This window comes from Protopterus annectens, chromosome 1.part1 (assembly GCF_019279795.1).
Source record: "Protopterus annectens isolate FY-2018-M chromosome 1.part1, PAN1.0, whole genome shotgun sequence".
Lineage (NCBI taxonomy): Eukaryota > Metazoa > Chordata > Ceratodontiformes > Protopteridae > Protopterus > Protopterus annectens.
In genome coordinates, this window is record NC_056726.1 from 1,402,571,357 (window position 1) to 1,402,593,910 (window position 22,554).

General features: G+C 41.8%; 1 protein-coding gene across 1 annotated transcript in view; it reads left to right on the forward strand.

Annotated features, from left to right (window-relative positions):
* LOC122810682 (histidine triad nucleotide-binding protein 3-like) overlaps positions 1 to 22,554 on the forward strand; it is a 436,167-nt gene that overhangs the window by 214,766 nt on the left and 198,847 nt on the right. Inside the window, exon 2 of the mRNA XM_044082255.1 lies at positions 2,753 to 2,870. Within this exon, the coding sequence (XP_043938190.1) occupies positions 2,753 to 2,870 (118 nt within the window). The remainder of the gene's footprint in view (positions 1 to 2,752; positions 2,871 to 22,554) is intronic.

Consider the following 22,554-nt stretch of genomic DNA (forward strand, 5'->3'; position numbering starts at 1 on the left):
ACAGCAACTGACACAGGACCCAAGACTTTGTTATTCAGGCCGACTGAGGGCAACCTGCCAGCAGATTACCCAAATGTAATGACTGCAACAAGTGAATACACTCGAACATCTACATTTATGGTAAGTGTACACAACTGTACTTTTCTTGGAAAACAGCCTTTCTTCTAGCCATCACTTCAGCAAGAATAGTGTCTGAATTACAGGCCCTCATGGCAGTGGAGCCATTCATCATCTTCCATGCAGACAGAGTGTCCCTCAGGACTAATCCTTCCTTTATGCCCAACGTGGTGTCTAGTGTGGCCCTTAATTAGTCCATTCATTTGCCTACTTTTTTCCCAAATCCACAAAACAAAGGAGTACAAATACTGCACTCTTTGGATGTGCACAGGCAACTTAGATTTTATTTGGACAGGACTAAGCCTCTCAGAAAATCTGAACAGCTGCTAGTTGGCTTTGCTGCAGGGGCAGAGGAGAAGGCCATTTCAAAACAAACCATTTCTAAGTGAATAGCCCATTGCATTCATTTCTGCTATAAGCACTATGGAAAACCTACCCCACAGGGGATAAGATTGCATTCCACCAGGGCTGCATCTACCTCTACAGCCTTTCTCAGATATGTCCCTACCAGGGACATCCTAGAAGCTGCTACCTGGAGCTCTGTACATACCTTCACCAAGCATTACCACATGCCTATTTTTTCTAAATCCAGAGCTGGTTTTGCCACTGCAGTTTTGCAGGGCTTAATAGCTGGTCCTAATGCTCTCTAACTTCCTCCTCCCTTCCTTAGCTTTGGGAATCAATCCAAATGTAATGACTGCAACAGTGAAACACAAAACATAGTACAGTTGTGTACACTTACCATAAATGCAGATGTTGAAGTGTATTCACTGTTGCAGTCCTGGTTACCCTCCCTCCAGCCCCCTGACTTCTCTTGGCTATACTTTTCTTCTTGTTTAGTGTATTTCAGCTTTCTGGTGTATTTGCTTTTTGTTGGAGGTGTAACCTAACATATAATTGCTTTCCATTATGGAGGCACCTGACATCTGGGGCAAGAAAAACTGATGTAATGGCGTTGGTTGCATGTTTTATACCCCTGATGACCTGGCGTCATGGTAGAAGAGACAGCATTCGACACAGGAATCCAAGACTTTGATATTCAGGTCAGCTGAGGGCTACCTGCAGGCAGATAACCCCAAATGTAATGACTGCAACAGTGAACACACTCAAACATCTACATTTATGGTAAGTGTACACAACTGTACTTTTTGGCAGTTTCGGCACTGTATTTATCTAATGGTACGAGCATTATTTATAAAGGAGGAGTGTTTCCTATTTTGGGAGATTTGCCTTCTACATTGGCGTTTCCTTCTCCTGTACTTTTCTTGGTGCTGTTGCTTGTTTAGGAGATGCTGTTCTGTGATAGAAGCTGTTCCCAGACCTATCCTGAATTAAGATTGAAAAGTTATGTGAAGCACATTGACAGTTAATGCAGATCTTGGGGTTTCTTATCCTTATTTGTCAGTTAATACCCTGTTTCTATAGTCATTCCCTAATTTAGGGAGCTTCAGTTCATACTGTGGACGGCATATTACTATTGTTTTTGTATCAAGTTTTTGAGATTCTGGAAACTTAATGTAGTGGAATACAGGAGAAATAATAGAACCATCTGTGGTAAACTGTCACTACTATCAGCAAGAGATGGTCCTAAGAAAAGGATTGCTGTTGAATTTGGATGTATGCCAGAAATAGATATGCTTATGGTACTGTGCTAATATGGTAACTCTTGAAAATTCATTGTTTGGTGAATTCCCAAAGTGTGTCTGTCTGTGTGTCTGTCTGTGTGTGTGTTGAACTTCAGCAAAGTAAAACTCTGTAACCGACTGTTTGTGTTTATTTTTGCTAATTTTTAGTTTGCTTGCTTACTGCTATCTCTGGCCACTGCCGCCTGTAGCTAAACAACAGTAGAAAAGGTTATTTTTCACTGAGGGAAAACAGCTGCTGCAATAGTAGCACAAAGTGATACTTTCACAGGTCCCCAGAAGGAAGGAGTAAATATGAACAGTCAGGTATAGGAAGTGCTAACTGTGAAAAATAAGAGAGCATGTTAGAGGTGTCTTTGACATGAGGTATAGCAGGAGCCACCTTTTACTTAGAATGCCGCAGATTAACTTGGAGGCAGTAATTGGGTCAGGATTGGGGGATTAAAACAGAGGAAAACAGTTATGAGGACGGAGTAAGAAAATGTACTTTCAGTGCAGTGCTGTAAGTTTGCTTGAACTCTGCACTGAAAATGCCTGTGGAGTGGGAACACACCTGCATCTGATTCCGGAGTTTGGGGAACAGTGATGATGAAGACTCCAGCCTTCTCAGTATATTAATGTTTTTTTCTTTCTTTCAGAGTTTCCATTTAGGCAGATCAACATGTAGTTAAAAGGCTTTTTACATGGGAACTTGTACAAAAAGCCTTATTGAATGGAAGAGTGATAAGCTTTATGCAGCTATCAGTAGGTGGTCTTAAAAATTTTGCATTATATGCTGTAGGGTTTTGTTGCAGTGGCATATGAGTTTGTAAGTTTGCAAAGACCATTTGATACAGAGCTTTGGTTACTGTTACTTACATAAAGTACATGAATTGGAGTCACCCCTGCTGACGGAGTGGCTGTGACTGTTGAATAATCCAGAATGAAAAGTGACAAATAATGCAAAGCAGAAGGTAATGGATATGTGAATGAAGTATTTTTCTTTTCCACAGGGTGAAGAATTTGTGTGTTTTAAAGATATCCGACCAGGAGCTCCCCACCATTACCTTGTAGTACCCAAGAAGCATATAGGGAATTGCAAAACCCTGAAGCAAGAACACATCCCTCTTGGTGAGATGCAGATTCATAGAATGCATTGTGAAAACTAAGTGTACACTTACATTTTTTTCTGGTTAGGAAAGACTGTGATTATATTGATTTCATGAGAAAAGGAGTTTTCATATTGATGATGAATGTTATATTTTCCTTGCAGCATAATACTTATCTGTCTTATCCTCTGTTGTCCTTTTATATGTGCAGAATTCACTGACTAGGGGAAACTTCCCATCTGCAAAATGGGAGTGGTCCAGTAGAAAGTGATAACTGTTATTTAACCTTTGACCTCCCTTTACCTGTGGCTGTGGCCCCATCACCCTACTGTTCCCATTTATAGAAGGAAGAGATACATAAACTTTACCAAGTCTGTGTGTAGTCATGGTATGAGTGTTTGATTGTTGTTCTAGTTCATTGTCAGAAGAATCCTTTATAGAACTGCACACTAGAAAGGGTAAATAATTACCGACTGGGATTTTTGGATGGGTTGTGATAGACGGTTTGGTAACAGGTTGGTGAGGAGGCATAGTGTCAATGTTTGTGGTGGTTTCCATGTACAGTATTAACACTCCTGGAAAAACACAACGTTGTACCTGCATTAGACTGGATATTGAAGGAAGAGTACGAGAGTTCCCACTGAGCTTAAATAATTGTAATCCTCTTCCCATTAGTGCTTGTCTATCTTGCTGTTTCAGTGGTTTAGAGTTTATAGCTGAGAACAGTGCTTTGAGCTGGTGTTTTCCTTTTTTAACCACCACTTTATCTGTCATCGTATGGGAAAATCATACATGTGATTCCAGTCCCAGATTCAACTAAAAAGGTGCACAAAACAATAAAAACAGCAACAGTAATTGTGACTGATGTACCTTCAACATAAGTTCGCTGTACTATTTACTCATTAAACTCAACAGTAAGATAAATCCTCTTTTAAACCACAGCACTTTAAATTCACTGTAACTTTTATACTGACAGTAGAAATTCTCCACAGTGGATTCATGACTCCACAGAATAATAACAATTGTACAGCTATAGATTTTGTCAAGTTGTTACTGCTGTCTTGTGTAATGTGGCACATTCAGTGTAACTAACATGTTTTCTCAACAGTTCACCCGTTTGTATTGCCTCCATAGATTACAATTTAGTGACCTTGTGTATGATAATACTACTATAATAAATATAAAGCTTTGTCTTTATAAAACGCCTCTGCAATAAGTTTTAAACATTACCTCAAAAATGTAGCCTCGCTTATTTTCTGAAAACATTTTATCAAAAACACCTCAACTTATTACAGCATAAATGCTGTTCCTTTGTGGTCAAAGTATTTTATTCCATCTCCCTCAGATGCTAATGAAAATAGCAAACATTCTGATTCATTAACATGCTTATACATGCCATGCATGTACGCCCCTTTTGTGTTAGTGCGATAAGCAGCAGTGCTCATTGAATATTCAAGCTGCTGAGCAAGCATTTTGCAGTACCTGTTCATTGTCAGAATATCTGTTATCGGCCACAAGCAGGTGTACTGAGGTTCAAGCACACAATATAAACAGCAAGTTGTAACTACACTTAACCCCATTAAGCGAGCATGCGAGGACAGCACAATACTAAGTGACCTAATTAAGAGGCAGGGGAAGCTAAATGAGGAAAGTGTAGTTGGATATAAGTAGATTAGAGTACAAACCGTAATTAAATATGTGTTTTATTTATACAAGTAGTCCTATTCAGTTAAAGACATGTACGTAAATAAAAAAGAAATGCTGACAAAGGATATGAGATGGACACAGCTGCAGTAAAAGGGAGTAAATGTGATACATTTAAAATGTATTTAAAGTGCTGAGATGAGATAATAGTTAGCAAGGAAACTAGCTACATTAGGGGATATTGCATATACTGCAGTTATTGCACACCAGATCTGTATCCAGAAAATTTTCTGCTGTAACCAACAGTATGCTGTAGTCCGCACCTATCATGTAAAACAATAAATCATCCCCACAGCTGTAGCATTATGCACTTCAGAAAGACTTTTTTTTTTCACCATTTCTTGTCAATTGTAAACATAGGAAGGCTATTATAAAGTTAAAAATTTATTAGCCAAGCATGTGTTGCATATTAATGTAAGATTAGTATGTACAGTTATGAAACCTAAATGCCCATTTTCCACTATATGTTTTCTGTTTCAGCTGAGTAAATTGCGTCACTCACATTATTATATTGAGAATGCCTAGCTACATCCATGTGGAAGGTGTACGGAAGTAATTTGTCATTGTAATGTATATTGTGGGAGTGATTAAAGGTAATTTATTACATTCAAATGATTGATGTTGTAATACAGGTTAAAGAATTGTAAGGCTTTAAGTGTTCCTCATTAAAAGAATACAGAACATAAGTAACATGTCCTATGCAGACCACCTCAAGGCCCTATCCCTGCATTCTGTCTCCTACAGGCTGTTGAGAGATCTATGCCTGGCATACAAAGCATTGTCAGACTCTACTTTGATGAAACTCCTGCATATCTGCAAAACAAACAGCACCAGAATTAACAGTTCTAAAGAATTAAACCTTGCCTGTGATATAAATAAGACCTCGTGGAGAGACAGGTATGTATCCCAGAGACTACCCCTTCTCTGGAACAGGCTCCCCATCCATGTGAAGCAGAGTTCCTCCCTAACCCAATTCAATTCATCTTGGACATTTGGATGGGGAGCAAGAAATTCATCCCTGGTTTGGCACATATGTCTCTAATAGACACAATCAGCCTGTAAATGTTTCATCTCCAATGCCCTTGCTTGTAAATGTTTCACCTCCCACTTATCAAGGGTACCAGAATTTGTGTCAGAGATTTGGGATGCATGACTAGGCTTAAAAATGCCCTTGTGGTTGTTAGAACCTGAGATCCCTAAATAAGAGAAATTGTACTTTACTGTTTGTGTACTTGTTATCCTCCCAATGTGGATGCCCCTCACTGGTGCTAGTGGTGAGGATTGAGGCGCCTTGATTACTGAGCCAACCAGTGCATGGTGTCACATAATTAATTGTTTGGCGGTGGTGAGATACCCACATCAAGTATTAATTGGTTGATAGTGGTGAGATAGCCACATCACATATTAATTGACTTGTAGTGGTATGGATAGTGAATTCTTGTACCTTGTGTACAGTGATCACTGAAGGTATTTTTGTACTCTAAATCAGCCACGCAGTGAACATTCAGAGTTCAGATCACAGTTGTTTTATTTCTTTTGTTAATTTAGTTAGGGAGAGCAGGCAAGCATGTCAGCAGAGGAGTATGGTAAGCTGAAAAGGAGACAGTTGGCTGAGATGAGAAGGCTAAAGGACTGGTGCATGGAAACCTGACTAAAGCAGGCATGATTGCAGATTTGGTCACAGCTGCATCAGAGAATAGTAATCAGGGCGACGATTGGACTGGCCGTAGAGATGTACAATACTCAGAGAAAGGACATCTCAGCCTTTCTGCACAGGATTTAAAAATCCATCTGGAGCTAAAGAGACTTGAGTTGGTGGCCAAGAGTTTGGAAATTGAAGCAGCAGAGAGACTAAGGCGTCTAGAGAGTGTGGAAAATGAGAAACTGTGATGTCTGCAGGCTGAGGAGAATGAGAAACTGCTACACCTGGAAGCTGAGGAGAAGGAGAGGCAGAGGCAACATGAAAAGGAGATGCTTGACTCTTCACCAGAGTCATGAAGGTAATGGGGAAGGGAGTAACCGAACCTCAGAAGCAACAAAGGTCAGTAAATTTCTTGCACAGTTACAGAGGGGGATAATTTTGATAGTTTCATACATATGTTTGAGAGGGTATGTAAACAGTATGATGTTGACCAAAGGCTCTTGGTATGGTTCCTGATCCCCCTTACTCCATGGTAAAGCTGAAACTATCTTGTCCAAACTGTCTGACAATGATTTCTTAAATTATAATGCTGTAAAGAATTGTTTGCTAGAATTTTGTAAGCTAACACCTGAAGCTTATAGGAAAAGATTTTGTGAGCATAGACACAAGGCAGATGAAAGTGTGTGTGAATATGTTGCTGAAGTAAGCACTTATTTTCATAGGTATGTGAGTGGATGTCAGGTCACCACTTTTGAAGGGCTGGCAGACCTTTTGGTGAGGGAACAAGCCCTTAGCACTTTGCCTGAGGTCATGAAGATCTGGTTAGCTGATAGACAGTGCTCAACTGTAGATGAGTTGGGGAAGAAGGGAGACCTGTACCTAGCAAGCAGGACATCCCTGCACAGGAAAGAGACACACAGTGCTGCTCATGGGTCTAAGGGAACCCATGGTGGGCAGTCCAGACTGCCCCAACAGAATCTGACAGTAGCAGGGAAAGCCATTAGTCCAGGTACACGTCCAGGACCTAGGGTTAAATGTTTTGAATGCAACCAGTGGGGCCATGTGGCATATAGATGTCCACAGAGGCAAGGTGAGGAACAAAAGGTGAGGGAGCCAGTAAGTGGGAAAGACAAAATGCCAATAGTAGGTTGTCTTGAGACAACAGGGGTACCAAACTACCATCCTGCAGATGTTCTGATAGGGAAGGAGTTTGATAATGCAGTACCATGTGCTTATGCAGTTACACGCAGTCAGGCTTGGAGATAAGCATGTGGGTCTGGTAGCCTGGGGGAGACCCAGACAGACTGCACAGTTGCAGCCAGGACTGGTGAGGTGGTTACTTCAGGGAGGGAGCCACTCTGTAGTAGTGAGACTGAAGGTGAGCCACAGCTGCCTGTGGGTACTGATGGTCCCTTGGGCAGAGTGACTGCAAAGGTAGAGGTCAGTAGTAGTACCCAGGCTGTGACAGTGAGGCATCGCTGTCAGAGGATGCCAGACATCCTGTGGAAGAGAAACTGGGAAGGGTTACAGAGAGAGAGTTGAGAGAGGCTCGGCTCTCAGACCCTATATTACAAGGCCTGAGGCAGTTAGCTAGTGAGGCACCTGATTCTCAAGGGAAGGGGGAATCTGTATACTTGGGACAGAGGGTTACTGTATAGAGAGTGGACCCCCTGAGGGAGGGCTAGAGGGTTAGAGAATACAGCAGTTGGTAATGCCTAGAGCCTACCATCTGGCACTTCTAGCCATAGCCCATGATATTCCCTTTGGAGGTTATATGGGCATAAAATGTACAAAGAGACATTTTATGCAGAACGTCTGTTGACCTGGAATTTCCATAGATGTAACAGGGTACTGCCAGGACCTGTGAGCAGTGCCAAATGGTAGGCAAGGCAGGAGGCGAGGTGAAAGCTCTTTTGATGCCTTTGCCTGTGATTGAGGAGCCATTTCAGAGGGCAGCTATGGATATTGTGGGGCCTCAGAGTACTCCAAGTTCCACAGGGAAAACCCTATATCCTAGTGGTAGTAGATTATGCTACAAGATACCCTGAGGCAGTAGCTTTGTCCTCCATTGAGGCAGAAAAGGTGGCAAATGCTTTGGTGGAGATTTTTAGCAGGGTAGGTTTCCCAGAAGAAATGCTGACTGACAGAGGTGCCAATTTCATGTCAGACCTGCTGGCTTGTCTGTGGAAGTACTGTGGGGTGAAGCACCCAAAGGCTACCCCATACCATCCCCAGACTAATGGTCTTGTTGAGAGGTTAAACTCTACACTTAAGTCCATGCTACGGGCATTTGCAGACCAGTTTAAGAGGGAGTGGGACACATATTTGCCCCATCTGTTGTTTGTTTACAGAGAGGTTCCCCAGGAATCCACAGTTTTTTCACCCTTTGAGTTGCTGTATGGGCATAGGGTGAGGGGGCCTCTAGATTTAATTTGAAATGAGTGGGAGGGTGAGTGCGAATCTCACAAGGAGTCTGTTGTGACATATATCCTAAACCTCAGGGCAAGGCTCAGGGAACTCATGGGCTTGGCCCAGAAGAACCTGGCAGAAGCCCAACATCAGAAAAAGGTCTGGTATGACAGGAATGCTCGAGCTAGAGAATATGCTGTAGGGCAGCAAGTAATGGTTCTCATTCCTGTCAGACACAACAAGCTCCAAGCAGCTTGGGAGGGACCCTACAAGGTGATAAGGAAGGTCAGTGATGTTAACTACATGCTGGAACTGCTACGCAGGAGGCAGGGGCACAAATTGTACCATGTTAGCATGAGGAAACCTTACCATGATAGGGCAGCCCTTGTGCTGAGTATTTGCAGTGGATTGCAGGAGGAGGCTGAGGGTGATCTGGTGACTGATCCCTCAGTGAGGCTTGGACTGACACCTCAGTGGAAGGGGTAGCAATGTCCCAGCAGCTATCTCCTACCCAGGTTCGCCAAATCCGAGCAGTATTACAGGAGTTTGGGGACATGTTCACTGGGAAACCAGGGTGCACCCACCTGGTGCAGAACCAGGTGGATTCAGAACCCCAAAGGCCTATTAGGCAGGCCCCTTACAGGGTGCCTGAGAGAGTCAAACAGACTCTGAGGGAAGAGATACAGGAAATGTTGGAACTAGGGGTAATTCAATAATCCAACAGTCCCTGGGCCTCCCCAGTGGAGCTGGTACCAAAGAAGGATGCCACCACCAGGTTCTGTGTGGATTACAGGAAATTAAATAGTCACACTGAGTCAGATACTTACCCCATGCCTAGGACAGCTGAAGCCCTAGAGCAGCTAGCTAAGTATCTTGCCACCATTGATCTTACCACGGGATACTGGCAGGTGACCTTGACTCCGAATGCTAGAGAGATCAGCCTTTGTGACTCCTTTTGGCTTGTATGAGTTCACAAAGATGCTCTTTGTGATGAAAAATGCCCCAGCGACTTTCCAGAGGCTGGTAGATCATATCCTAGCAGGAGCAGGAGGGTTTGCCCTTGCTTACCTAGATTATATTGCCGTCTACAGCAGTTCCTGGCAAGAGCACATTCAGCATGTCAGGAAGTGCTAGGCAGACTTCAGAGGGCAGGGTTGGCCATTAAGTCCAGCAAATGTCAGGTGGGTATGGCAGAGGTCTCCTACCTGGGGCATAGAAGTGGGGAGTGGAATGATCAGGCCAGAACCTGCCAAAGTGGAAGTACTCACTGACATGTTCAGCACCTCACTCCATCTAGCCAGTGTTCCGAAATGCTTCCGGGAGATGATGATCATTCCTCTACCCAAGAAACCACAGCCAACAACTCCGAATGACTACCGACCAGTTGCTTTAACCTCAATGGTAGTGAGGTGCCTGGAGAAGGCTGGTCAAAGATCATATAGCCTCAGTCTTACCTGTGGCACTGGACATGCTGCAATTTGCATCCAGGACAAACCGCAGTATAGGGGATGCCATCTCACTAGCTCTCCATGAAACACTGACCCACTTAGAAGGCAAATGCAAGACTGCTATTCATCAATTTCATTTCTGCCTTCATCACCGTCATCCCTCAGAATCTGATATTGAAGCTACTTCAACTGGGTATAGACTCTCATTTATGCAATTGGATTCTGAGCTTCCTTACTGAAAGGCCTCAAAAGGTTTGTGTGGGAGACAACAGCTCTGGAAGCATCATCCTGAACACAGGAGTACCACAGTGGTGTCTTAAGCCCTCTACTTTTCACTCTGCTGACACATGACTGCATGGCCACATATGAGATGAATAGGATCATCAAATTCGCGGATGACACCAGTTATAGGCCTGGTCAAAGATGGAGAGGAGGAGGCCTAGAGGAAAGAGATTGTTGCTGTCACACCAGACCAGTAGTTGATCAATAGCACTGAATGTCAACAAGACAAAGGAGCTGATCGTTGATTTCAGAAGATCTCCAGTATCACACAAGCCGCTAGTGATGAAAGGGATGATGGTGGAAAGGGTCAAGAGTACAAAGTTCTTAGGTGTTCATATCACGAGAACTTATCCTGGTCAGTCCATGTATCCAGCACAGACAAAAAAGCTCAGCAATGCTTGCACTTTCTAAGGAAACTTAGGAAGGATAATTACCAAGCTCCATATTTCAAACCTTTCATAGGGGCACCATTGAAAGTGTCCTGACCAACAGTGTTGCAGTTTGGTATGGGAGCTGTAACAATCAGCATCGGAAGGCTCTCGAGAGAATTGTAAGGTCGGCAGAAAGAATCATTGGCACGTCCCTTACACCTCTGGAGGATCTACATAAATGCCGGTGCATCGCCAGGGCCAAAAAGATTTCCAGCGATCCAGCACATCCTGCCAATGGTCTGTACACTCACCTGTCCTTAGGCAGGAGATACATAATGTTTTGGGATGGGTATGTGTCACTGCTATCCCACTTTACTTACAAATTGCTACTTATTAAAATTCTGCTGTGATATTTTATTATTTTTTCTCTGTCTATATGTGTAACTGTTTCCTGCATTGAGAATGAAGCATTGTAATTTGTTCAGCTACACTGCTGTGTAGTTTTAAATTACAGTTAAGTTTGTTTTGACTTTGACTTTGACTTGACATTCAGGCATGGCCTGCACCTGTTACCAAAAAGCAGATGAGGGCATTTTTAGGGACAGCAGGTTACTGCAGAATGTTTGTCTCCTGTTATAGTACCAGGGCTGCTCCCCTCACAGACCTGATCAGAAAAAACAGGCCAGATAAGGTAGTGTGGACCCCAGCATGTGAGCAGGCATTCCAGAAGCTTAAAGAAACTTTGGGAGGACCCCCTGTGTTAGCCAGTCCAGATTTGACTTGACATTCAGGCATGGCCTGCACCTGTTACCAAAAAGCAGATGAGGGCATTTTTAGGGACAGCAGGTTACTGCAGAATGTTTGTGTCCTGTTATAGTACCAGGGCTGCTCCCCTCACAGACCTGATCAGAAAAAACAGGCCAGATAAGGTAGTGTGGACCCCAGCATGTGAGCAGGCATTCCAGAAGCTTAAAGAAACTTTGGGAGGACCCCCTGTGTTAGCCAGTCCAGATTACAGCAAATAATTTTTTGTGCAGGTGGATGCTTCGAACCATGGGGTGGGGGCTGTACTTAGCCAGGTTTCTTCAGAGGGAGAAGAGTATCCAGTGGTTTATCCCAGTCGTAGGCTCCAACCCAGGGAGGAATGCTATGTAGCTACAGAAAAAGAATGTCTAGCCATAGTGTGGGCACTGAAGACGCTTCAGCCTTATCTGTATGGAAGGAAATTCACTGTAGTTACAGATCACAATCCCCTAACATGGTTATATCGAGCCAGCCGGCAAAATGCCAAGTTACTAAGGTAGAGCCTAGGATTGCAAGCATATATGTCAGTGCAGCACTACAGTGGGATTAGCAGTGCCCACGCAGATGGGCTCTCAAGGTAGGGAATGGGGTAAGGTATATCCAGATAGACTTAACCCTCTCAAGCAACATTTCTCAAGGGTCACTTGAAAAACTAGCTTGAGTTCTCTGGGGGGGGGGGGATCTGGACTGTGCAGGCTGCCAGCTTAGCTAGATAGAATTTTGTAAATAATTCTATGTCATTGTAAATATTAATATGAGCCACAGGCTTGTGTAACAAATGTAAGAAAACTGTGTTATGTTCTGAAGCTTCCAAAAATGTAACACAGTGCTCCCTGCTGGAAGAAAGCTGATAAGTAAAGGATTTTATGACTGTGTTTGATTTCAAGCTTGAAGACAGGATGTCTGAGCAAGAAATTCTTTCTATTGTGCTACGACAGTGATTAATTACTAGGTTTCACATGTAAAGTTTCTTTTATTGCTGTGGCTTCCTGGCAGGTATAGATCAAAGAAATGTTAAATTTTGAGTTCTGTTAGCCTGGAAACTAAATCAGAGAAGAGATAAGAATGATGTAATCTGGAATGACTCAGCAGTACTGTGTATTATCAATTTAAGGACAGAACGAAAGAAGAACATTTTGTATTTTGTTCTGAAGCTGACAACAACTCACCAGCACTTTGCATTTGCTCTGTGAGTAGAATTTAGAACAGTAATTTCTGTTAGACAGGAATATAGCCAGATTACTCTAGCTGTTTTCTGTATTTGTGTGAGACTGTCCTACAATGTTGTGTTGAATTATTTTCCTGTGATTTCTGAACTCTCTAATGTCATTGTGTTTAGCTAATAAGTACTGTCTTGTGTTTTAATTATTTATTATTAAATATTTTTAAATGTTTTAACTGTGGCTGTTGTGCATAGAGATAATTTAAGCTCCGAGCACTTGCATGTATTTGGTAATGTTGTATAAGCCACTCCAATAGCCTTAGCACTGGGGTTACACTTACTATTTGGATAACAGTAATATTACACAGTGGAATTGGACACCCTTTAATAAGGGCCTTTATAGTAGCTGATAAGAGTAGTTGGTGGCAGTGGATTACTACCTTATAGCCTGGACAGAAGGGGGCATAGCTAGTGAACCTGTACCATCCTTCCCCAGGAGTGTCTGTGTGTTTGTATATAAACCAACGCTCAAAGTGTGTGCATGTCAGCTACTTTGGCAGGGACACAAATCACTGGTTGGACACAGAGGGTACTGGAGGTTTTGGCTTGACTACTCGGCTGAGATCTGAACCCTATAGCTGTGCCAGTGGAGAGTCTTATTAGGGATCTGGAGAGAAAGGGAGAAAGCAGCCACAGACCAACTGTGATCTCTGTGTGCTATTAAGGTAAATTGTACTTTACTGTCTGTGTACTTGTTATCCTCCCAATGTGGACACCTCTCACTGGTGCTAGTGGTGAGGATTGAGGCTCCTTGATTACTGGAGCAGTGCACAGGCATCACAGCATGTACTTCCACCTTTCCTCGGGCAGGCGGTATCACAGCTTACACTGCAGAACATCTAGACTGAACAGGAGCTTATTCCTTCTATCCATAAGGCTGCCAAACTTGAATACCTGGTATGAGAGTGAATAATCAGAACAATATGCCACTTGTTGTGAAGTATCATCTATAGTAATCACTATGGTACAGTTAGTCTGACTTCTTATGCTATTACTTCCTGAATGTGTAATAGTCAGGAGTGAGTCACCACTCCATACATGGGCAATATTAACATCAGAATATATCATACTACAACTGATGATGTGCAATATTCTAAGTAATCACAATGTGAAGTCATAGTCTTGCAATACCTACTAATGTAGTATTGACTCTTTCCTTCCTGTCCAACTGTGGTCATTTTTTGTGTTGTAAATATTGTAATTATTACTTATGTGCATTAGTCTTACTGTCATTCAGACTATGTGTTCATTGTTATGTCTTGCACAGTGACCAAAGCAACATAGTTTTGTTCAGCTTGCACTGCTGTGTATATCTGAGTGACAATAAAATTTACTTTGACTATGACTTTAGTCTAGTAAGCACCCATGAACCTATTATGTATATGAAGGAAATTATACTGATGTTATGCAGTGTACACACTTGTGACAATGTTGAAATATTGAGAATAATTGTGCAGTCATTCCTATAGTAGTATTAATTGAAGAAAAAAGCATTTGTTGCAGCAACTTGCATGTTGTGAATGGTAAAAAAATTATTTGTGACTGTTCATACATGCAGTGTATGTATATAGTGAAATAGGGAAGGACATGGCACATACATAAATGTCACATTGACCAAGATATGAACAGAGTAATGATCTGACTGCATACTATCAGTTGTGTAACTATATCAGATGTAACATGCATATATGCATAATGAGGCATGCTCATGTGACATATGTGAACATGTGCATAAATTAAGGTATAACTTAAGTGTTGTCAGTCCCCTGACAAATGGGTTCTGTATTTCTGAATGTCATGATGTATATCAACATGCTTTAGCATATACTTGTGTGTAACACAAATGGATAGGTAGCTCAGACAAGACATACGCAAAATAAAATTACATGCCAGCATTATGGCAGTAAAACATCAACCACTGAGGAAATGTTGCAAATGTCAGGCTACAGTTATTTGAGTATGATGCATTTGTAGTAATCAGTGATATGAGGTGTATCCTTCCTAGTGCACGTGATGTACCATGCACAACAAAAGTGTGTCAAAGTACACATGTGAATGCAGTATACCATGAGGTTGTAAATAATGAGCCTCATTAAAAACATTAGTAAGACCTGTATGACACTACAGTAATACATCACACCCAGGTGATATATTAACAAATATTAATAAGTGATCTGTTGTTAAAGCACATATCACAAACACCAACTGTGCACTGGCCTGTGACAAATGCTATCCTCCACACAGAGGTCAGTAACTCCATTGTGTGGAAGTTGGTAAAGCCAACTATCCACAGGCTAATTTTGTTACTTTTTGACAAAGAAGAACACTATCTGAGAACACTGATTACTTAATGTGCTTTTTGCTAAACAGCTCACATCTACTGCATCATTATACTGGGTATGGTAATATGGAAGTACAGCAAAGACTACAATAATATCGGGTCTATATTAATTCGCTGAAAGTGAATTTCAGCAAATACCTAATCATCGACCCCTAGTCAGCAAAAATTACTTCTGCAATTTGTTGAATTTACTAAGGGCAACAAAATACTTGCCCCACAGCACAGTGGAGGAACATCTCACTAAATTGAGCCCACCCAAGTGGGGGGCTTCACACCCCCCACCCCAACTACATATACCAACTCCAAGATCACACTACAGTGGAGAAAAGGGCAAAGTTGTGTAGTTGGCCAACTACTTCTTTGCCCTTGGTAAATTCAGCTAATTGTGGAAACGATTTTCACTGATTAGTGGTCGATGATTAGATGTTCTTTGAAATACACTTTCGGCAAACTTGTATAGACCCTAATATCAACTACATGACATAAAAATGGTAGAAAGTATTATAACGTAGGTCCAGTCACAGTTTGTGATTATGTTGCAGCATGGCACACCTTAGGAAAGGATGTATAAGTGCTCATCTCCTATAAATCCCTAGAGTGTGAACAAAACAGTCCCAACACTTCCATATAAAGTTAATTAGAAAAAACTAAATGAAAACTCCAGCCAAGCTAGAACTTCCAATGAGTGACCTTCCAAACCTCCTGTAACAGAGGCACATGGGATATATGCAAATGACCCTTGTGAACATTAGGTATTTCAGCTATATGGTGATTCTGATTGCCCATGACTTTTACATTTGAAGTCGTTTTAATGGACAATTTCAGGCCAATAAAGCCAAACCCCACTAGCTATGGATATGCATATTTCGGCCTTGTTATGACCTCATCAGCATAGCATAAGCAGAGTGTTTGACTGCGCATAAGAAACACAGGGTTGTTATACCCAGCTGATGTCCAGTCATTAGGGTGACTGCTAGTGGGGTTTGGCTTTATTGGCCTGAAATTGTCCATTAAAACGACTTCAAATGTAAAAGTCATGGGCAATCAGAATCGCCATATAGCTGAAACACCTGATGTTCATAAGGGTCATTTGCATATATCCCATGTGCCTCTGTTACAGGAGGTTTGGGAGGTCACTCATTGAAAGTTCTAGCCTGGCTGGAGTTTTCATTTAGTTTTTTCTGATTGGTTTTTAGTGTGACCTTCTAACTCTTTGATATAAATTTAATTAAGAAATGCTACACTCAAGATAGGTTCACTGACAGGATGAAGCTTGGAAGGGGATGATAAGATAGTACAGAGGAGGCCTCGGTAGGTGGCACAAAGAAACTAGATCACGTTGCAAGGCAAAGACAGAAAGATAAAGAAGATAGTCAGACACCCTTCATAAGGTATGCCAGCAACAACCTGCTCAGCAGTCCACAGGACATCAAAGGCAGGTGGAACGAGTACTTCCATCAGCGTTTGAATGAAGAAAATCTCATAGAAGCTGTACTGCCCAAGACACATCCTACAGTGAGGGATGAAGAGAAGCCCACGCTAGAAAAAGTAAGAATAGCAGCAGCCTCAGATGAGGTCACAACAGATATGATAAAAAATGCTGGATGAGATAGAAGAGAAATGGCTCCTGAGGGTACTCATAGTAGTGTGGAGAGAAAGGCATATCCCACATAACTGGAGATTAAGCATACTCATACCAGTGCACAAGAACAAATGAGACACCCACAATTGTGGGTATTACAGAGGTGTTGAACTCCTGTCACAATGCATGTAAGTTCTGGAGAGGGTGATTGGTAAACAGATAAGCAGAGTAGTTGAAAGTAAGATGGGAGATGAGCAGTTTGGATTCAGATCCAGATACTGCTCAACTGACCTATTTTTTGCAGACAGACAGATAGTTGAGAAGAAGCTAGAAATGAGAAAAGAGCCCAATTAGGCATTCCCAGACTTGGAGAAAGCATATGACAAGATCCCAAGAAAGTGGATTTGAGCAGTCCTGCAGTGGTTCAAAGTCCAGAAACATTGGTAGAATTAGTATGGGCTATGTACAAAGATCCAATAACTCTAGTACAAACAATGTTCAGTCTAACAGAGGGATTCCCAGTGGGAGTGGGTGTGCATCAGGGTTCAGCTCTGAGCCTGCTGCTGTTCATACTGGTGATGGATTACATTAGCAAACAGGTCAGAGGGAATAGATCAACAAAGCTGCTCTACGAAAACAATGCGGCATTAAAGGCAGACTTTGAGCATGAACTTCAGAAAAGGATAGGGGAATGGAATGCAAAACTTAAGGCACATGGGATGAAACTAAGTACAGATAAGACTGTGGTAATGGCAGCAAATTGAGGAAATCAGTAGCAGCTGAGAATTGAGATAAAAGGGAAGATAGTGGAACAGGTTAACAGCTTGAAGTATCTGGGAGGGGTGGTTGAGGAGAGGGGAAGTCTGAATGAAGGGGTCAAAGCTAGAATCAAAGGGGCTGCTGTCAACTAGCATAGTGTGTCAGGTGTAGTATATGACAAAAGAATTCTAAAGAAGCTGAAAAGTAATGTATACAAAACAGTGGTGTGACCAGTACTATTGTATGATACAGAAAAGTAAGCAGTAAAAGAGCAGATGAGGAAGCTAGAAGTAATGGAAATGAAGTGAGTGAGACAGGTGGTATGATGCACACTGTGGGACAGACGAAGAAATGAGGACATAAGGGCAGAAGTCAAAGTAGCTCCAATTGCAGAAAAGATCAAAGAGAACAGATTACTGTGGTTTGGGCACGTGCAGAAAAGCAGAAGACAGTCTGGTGAAGAAGATTTGGGACAGACAGGAAGAAGGTAAGAGGAAACAAATGTGTCCAGCAAAGAAGTTGATGGATTATGTGAGAGAAGATCTGCAACAGTCAGTCATGAGTGTTGAAGAACGCAGGAGTGTGTCATTGAATCAAAAGAGATGGAGACAGTTAACACAACATCCCAACCGCATGTAGAAAATGGGGGGAAAAAGGGTATTGATGGTGATGATTGTTCGAAGTCATGCAATACAGATCATAATTACTGGGGCAGTAAACAATGCCTGTGAGCATTCACTGACATACTCAACATTTACATCTTTCAGACAATAACATGTCAAGGTCAGATCTCAGATTGAGATGTGTATGAGCTATTGGTGCCACCGAAAGAAATATATCTGATGTGTCATGAAGAACATACCTGAAAGGAATACATCACTGTCCTATTGTAATGGGTATGAATCCCCTTACATGGAGTGTAAGACATTAAAAAAAGCATCCCTCTTAATGTGCCATATCTAGATTCTTTTGCCTAAGTCAGTCATGTGCACCACACTTGTCTGAGAGACAGATATTACCAGATTCAAACCCCTGCCAATCATGCTATACACTCTACCGCAAGAGGTAGTAATGGAGGTTGTCCTAAAGAAAAGACTTCATGGTGTGAAGTAAGAATTACTTTTGATGTTAATTTATCCAGTACAATTTTCTTCTGACAAATCGAACAAATGTAGCTGTGTCACTGTACAGAAAAGTGTGACCAGTCCAGTATCACTTTTGGTTGGTTAAGCCACTCCTCTTTGTCCACATTGTTTTACATACATACAGTCCCACATGTCAGTGTTAACCATATGCCACAGAAGCACTCTCACCACAAGAATCACAGACACCTATTTGGCATAACATTTCCAGTTTGCTGAAAGGAGTTAATTTGACATAAATGTGGATAGAAATAATGTGATGCAATGTCATATGTGTCACATCAGTTGTTCTTTCGACTTTTCCCAGTTAGGGTCGCCACAGCGGAATTCCGGTCTGCTAATGATTGGCAGTGGATTTTTTATGGTGCCGAGGTGCCAGCCTGACGCCCAACCTTCAACGAAGGCACGCTCATTCACGCATGTCTTTCGAACGCCACTCGACCGTGGGGAGGACATGCAGACTCCACACAGAAGGCACTCCAGCTGAGAATCGAACGGGAGAACCTCTTGCTGTGAGGTGACAACGCTACTGCTGCACCACCGCGGCTTTTATGTGTCACATCAGTAAACTCACCTAAATATGTTGTCATTTGCTGGAGCTGAACAGCCACCTATGCAAGTCTACAAGCTGCAGAACTGTGTATTAACGCGTGCCACAGATGTTGTTTTATCACATCTATGAGACAGAACATATTTGAAGGCATGAAATCATTGTTGTGTTACAAAGCAGTTGTTTGAGCTTAAAGTAGTGGAAATGACCTCTCCACTTGTAGTTGTACACATTTCACCTGCTGTGGATGTAATTCACTGAGTGTTTCAAACACCTACCTATGTGGCCATGTGAGCTACATAATGTTTTGTAGACTGTACATGCCACAGGAGAAGACATACTACAAATTTACAGTAGTATATATTTGAAAGCATTCAATCATCCTATTTTTGCAGGGCATATGTATGCCTATAAATTGGTTAAAAGAGTTATATGATCTGTCACCATCACAAAATATTGTATGACAGTAGATATACCCAAACACAAAGGTTGCATAATGCAGTCATCACTGTGACTGTAGAAACACAGTCCTATACACTTCATAGATGATCCTGGATTTGAACTCATGGCTTACTAAGGCAAAAAGTTACAGAACATTGTAACATTTCCTCATGCCATAGGAGAAGGTGTACTGTTAGGGTTAGATAAGGCACATTTCAACAGATGGCATCATCAGTGTTTAACAAAGGAGTTGTCTGTGCTAAAATGGCCCGAATGTAGTGAAAGAGACCTCTCTAGCTATATAAGCAAACATCAGATATGTGAGTGACAGCATTCTTGCATACGTGTACATTCGCACACACTGACACAATTAAGTCTGTGGATTAATGTCTGGTTTCAAAAAGAGTACCTGGCTAAGATCTCAAGCTAGAGCACATTGCATGACTTGCAAGTGCTACACGAAATGTTTGTGTCCAACTTTTACAGTTGTAAATTGATAAAGTGATGTGTGTGCTAAAAGGGAAGGAAAGTGGTGGGAGAGCCCACTATCACAGTAAAGCCACACATCATACATGTAGGTGTTTCTACATACCAGAAGGGAGACACCCACACACAGGGTCACAGTAGTCATTCACTGCTGGATTTAAACCACCTTCCCACCTATTTATACAGTCTAGAGAACACCGTATCAACAGCAAGCATCACAGGAGAAGTCTGATTACAGCATGGAGATAGTATACATTTGAAAGCATTAGTTTTGAAACCATTACATTATCAGTGTGTTGCACAAAACATGTTTTGCCTAAAAATGCAAGAAACTGATGGGGGATCCCTCTCCCAGTGTAAGTATGTCTCCTAAGAGGAAGTGTACAGAATGGATAGTTTGATGGAGCCAATTCTACATGACATTACAGATACACAGTCACTGTATTCAAGTGATCCTGGATTCGAACCATCTCCCTGTCTACTTGCACGATTTAAAGAATGCAGTATCAACCACGAGCTCCACAAGAGAAGACTTAGTGTGAAATAGAGCACATTTGAAAGGATGACCTCATCAGTGTATAGTAGAACAAATGTTAGTGTTAAAAGTGTAATAAACTGATAGGGAGCACTCTCCCAGTGTAAATGTCTCTTATGAGTGGAAGTGTACACATCAGATCTGTTGCTGAAACCATACTTACTTGACTCTAGACACACACTAATGCTGGCTTCGAACCACCTACTTATCTAGTTACACAATCTAGAGAGCGCAGTAACAATAGCAGGCACCACAGAAGAAGTGATTGCTATACTGAGATAGTACACATTTGAAAGGGTGACATCATTGTGTTTCACAGAATGTGTTTTACGTAAAAATACAACAGATTGATGGGGAGCTGTCTCCAGTGTAAATATGTTTTGTAAGTGGAAGTCTACACAAGGGATCTTCTGATGAAGCCAATTCAGACTGACAATACAGACATATACATATGCACACATTTGCAGTATTTAACTCATTCCCTCCAGTACATCTGTTTTGAGTATGTACCTTTAACTCTCAGTGGGAGTGGCTTGAGCCTTTAAAAAATTAAGTTTTCACCTTACATATCTAACAAATACTCAGTGACAGAGGTCAAATATCAATAAAATTGTGTTTGCTGTCATGTATGCTTCAAGATAAAATATTCTGAAACCTATGTAGCATGGTTTTGGAATTATTAATGCAAATATGAGCAAGCGATATTTGACGCCTACAGGAGCAGTAGGAGGTAACTGCAGAAACACCTGGAGGCACACTGCTCTAATGAGTTAAGCCATGCTGGAGTCGAGCCAACTACCTATCTAGTTACACAATGTAAAGTGCACAGTATCAACCGGAAGTACTGCATGAGAGGCCTGACTCCAACAGTGAAAGAGTGCACTTTTGTAAGCATGATCTCATCAGCGTGTTGCAGAGAAGGTATTTGTTTTAAAAGTGGGAGAAAGTAAAGTGGGGAGCCTTCTCCCATTTTAAATATTTCTTTTTAGTGAAAGTGTTCACATCAGATCTGTTGTTGAAGCCATACTTGCCTAACACTAGAAAGACACACACACACCGTTCAACATTGTTGGTTTTGAACAACCTACCTATCTTGTTATGCAATCTAGAGGACACAGTATTAACTGCAGGCACCACAGGAGAAGTTGATTCTACCAGTGAAAGAATGCATTTTTGAAAGGATTACCTCATAATTGTATTGCAGAGAAGATGTTTCTGATAAAAGTGGGAGAAAGTGGTGGAAGAGCCTTATCCCAGTTAATTTTTTTCTCCTGAGTGGAAGTGTACACAACAGATCTGTTGTTGAAGCCATACCTATGTGACATTAGAGCCACACACGCGTTCAACACTGTTGGATTTGAACCACCTAAGTATCAAGTTACACAATCTAGAGAACACTAGCCCCACAGGAGAAGTCTGACTCCAGCAGTGAAAAAGTGCACTTTTGAAAGCATGACCTGATCATTGTGTTGCAGAGAAGATGTTTGTACTGGAAGAGTGTGATGAGGATCCCTCTCTGTTTAAATTTTTCTCCTGAGTGGAAGTGTGGGCATCAGATGTGTGGCTGAATCCAGCCCTGCCTAGCATTACAGATACACACACACACACACACACACACACACACACACACAAAATAGTCAGTTACTGATGTATTCCAACAGCTACCACTATATAGAGTCTATTGTATCAACTGCAAGCGCCACAGGAGAAGTGTTGTCTTTAAATGTATGATAATGTACATTTGTAAGGATTAGTACATCAGTGTGCTGCAGAGAAGCTAATGTGCATCACAGGTTTGGTTGAAAAGGCACACATGTTGACAAACAGAAGTAACAGTAATGTGTTGATCAAAAGTAATTACATACTGATTAGATATCAGTGATGTCATTCATGTACATTGCAGTAAGCTGTTTTCACAGTATGGTGTTTTGGTGGCAGTCACAGTTGTGAAACAACAGACTGACAACCAAGCATTCCGGAATGTTCAG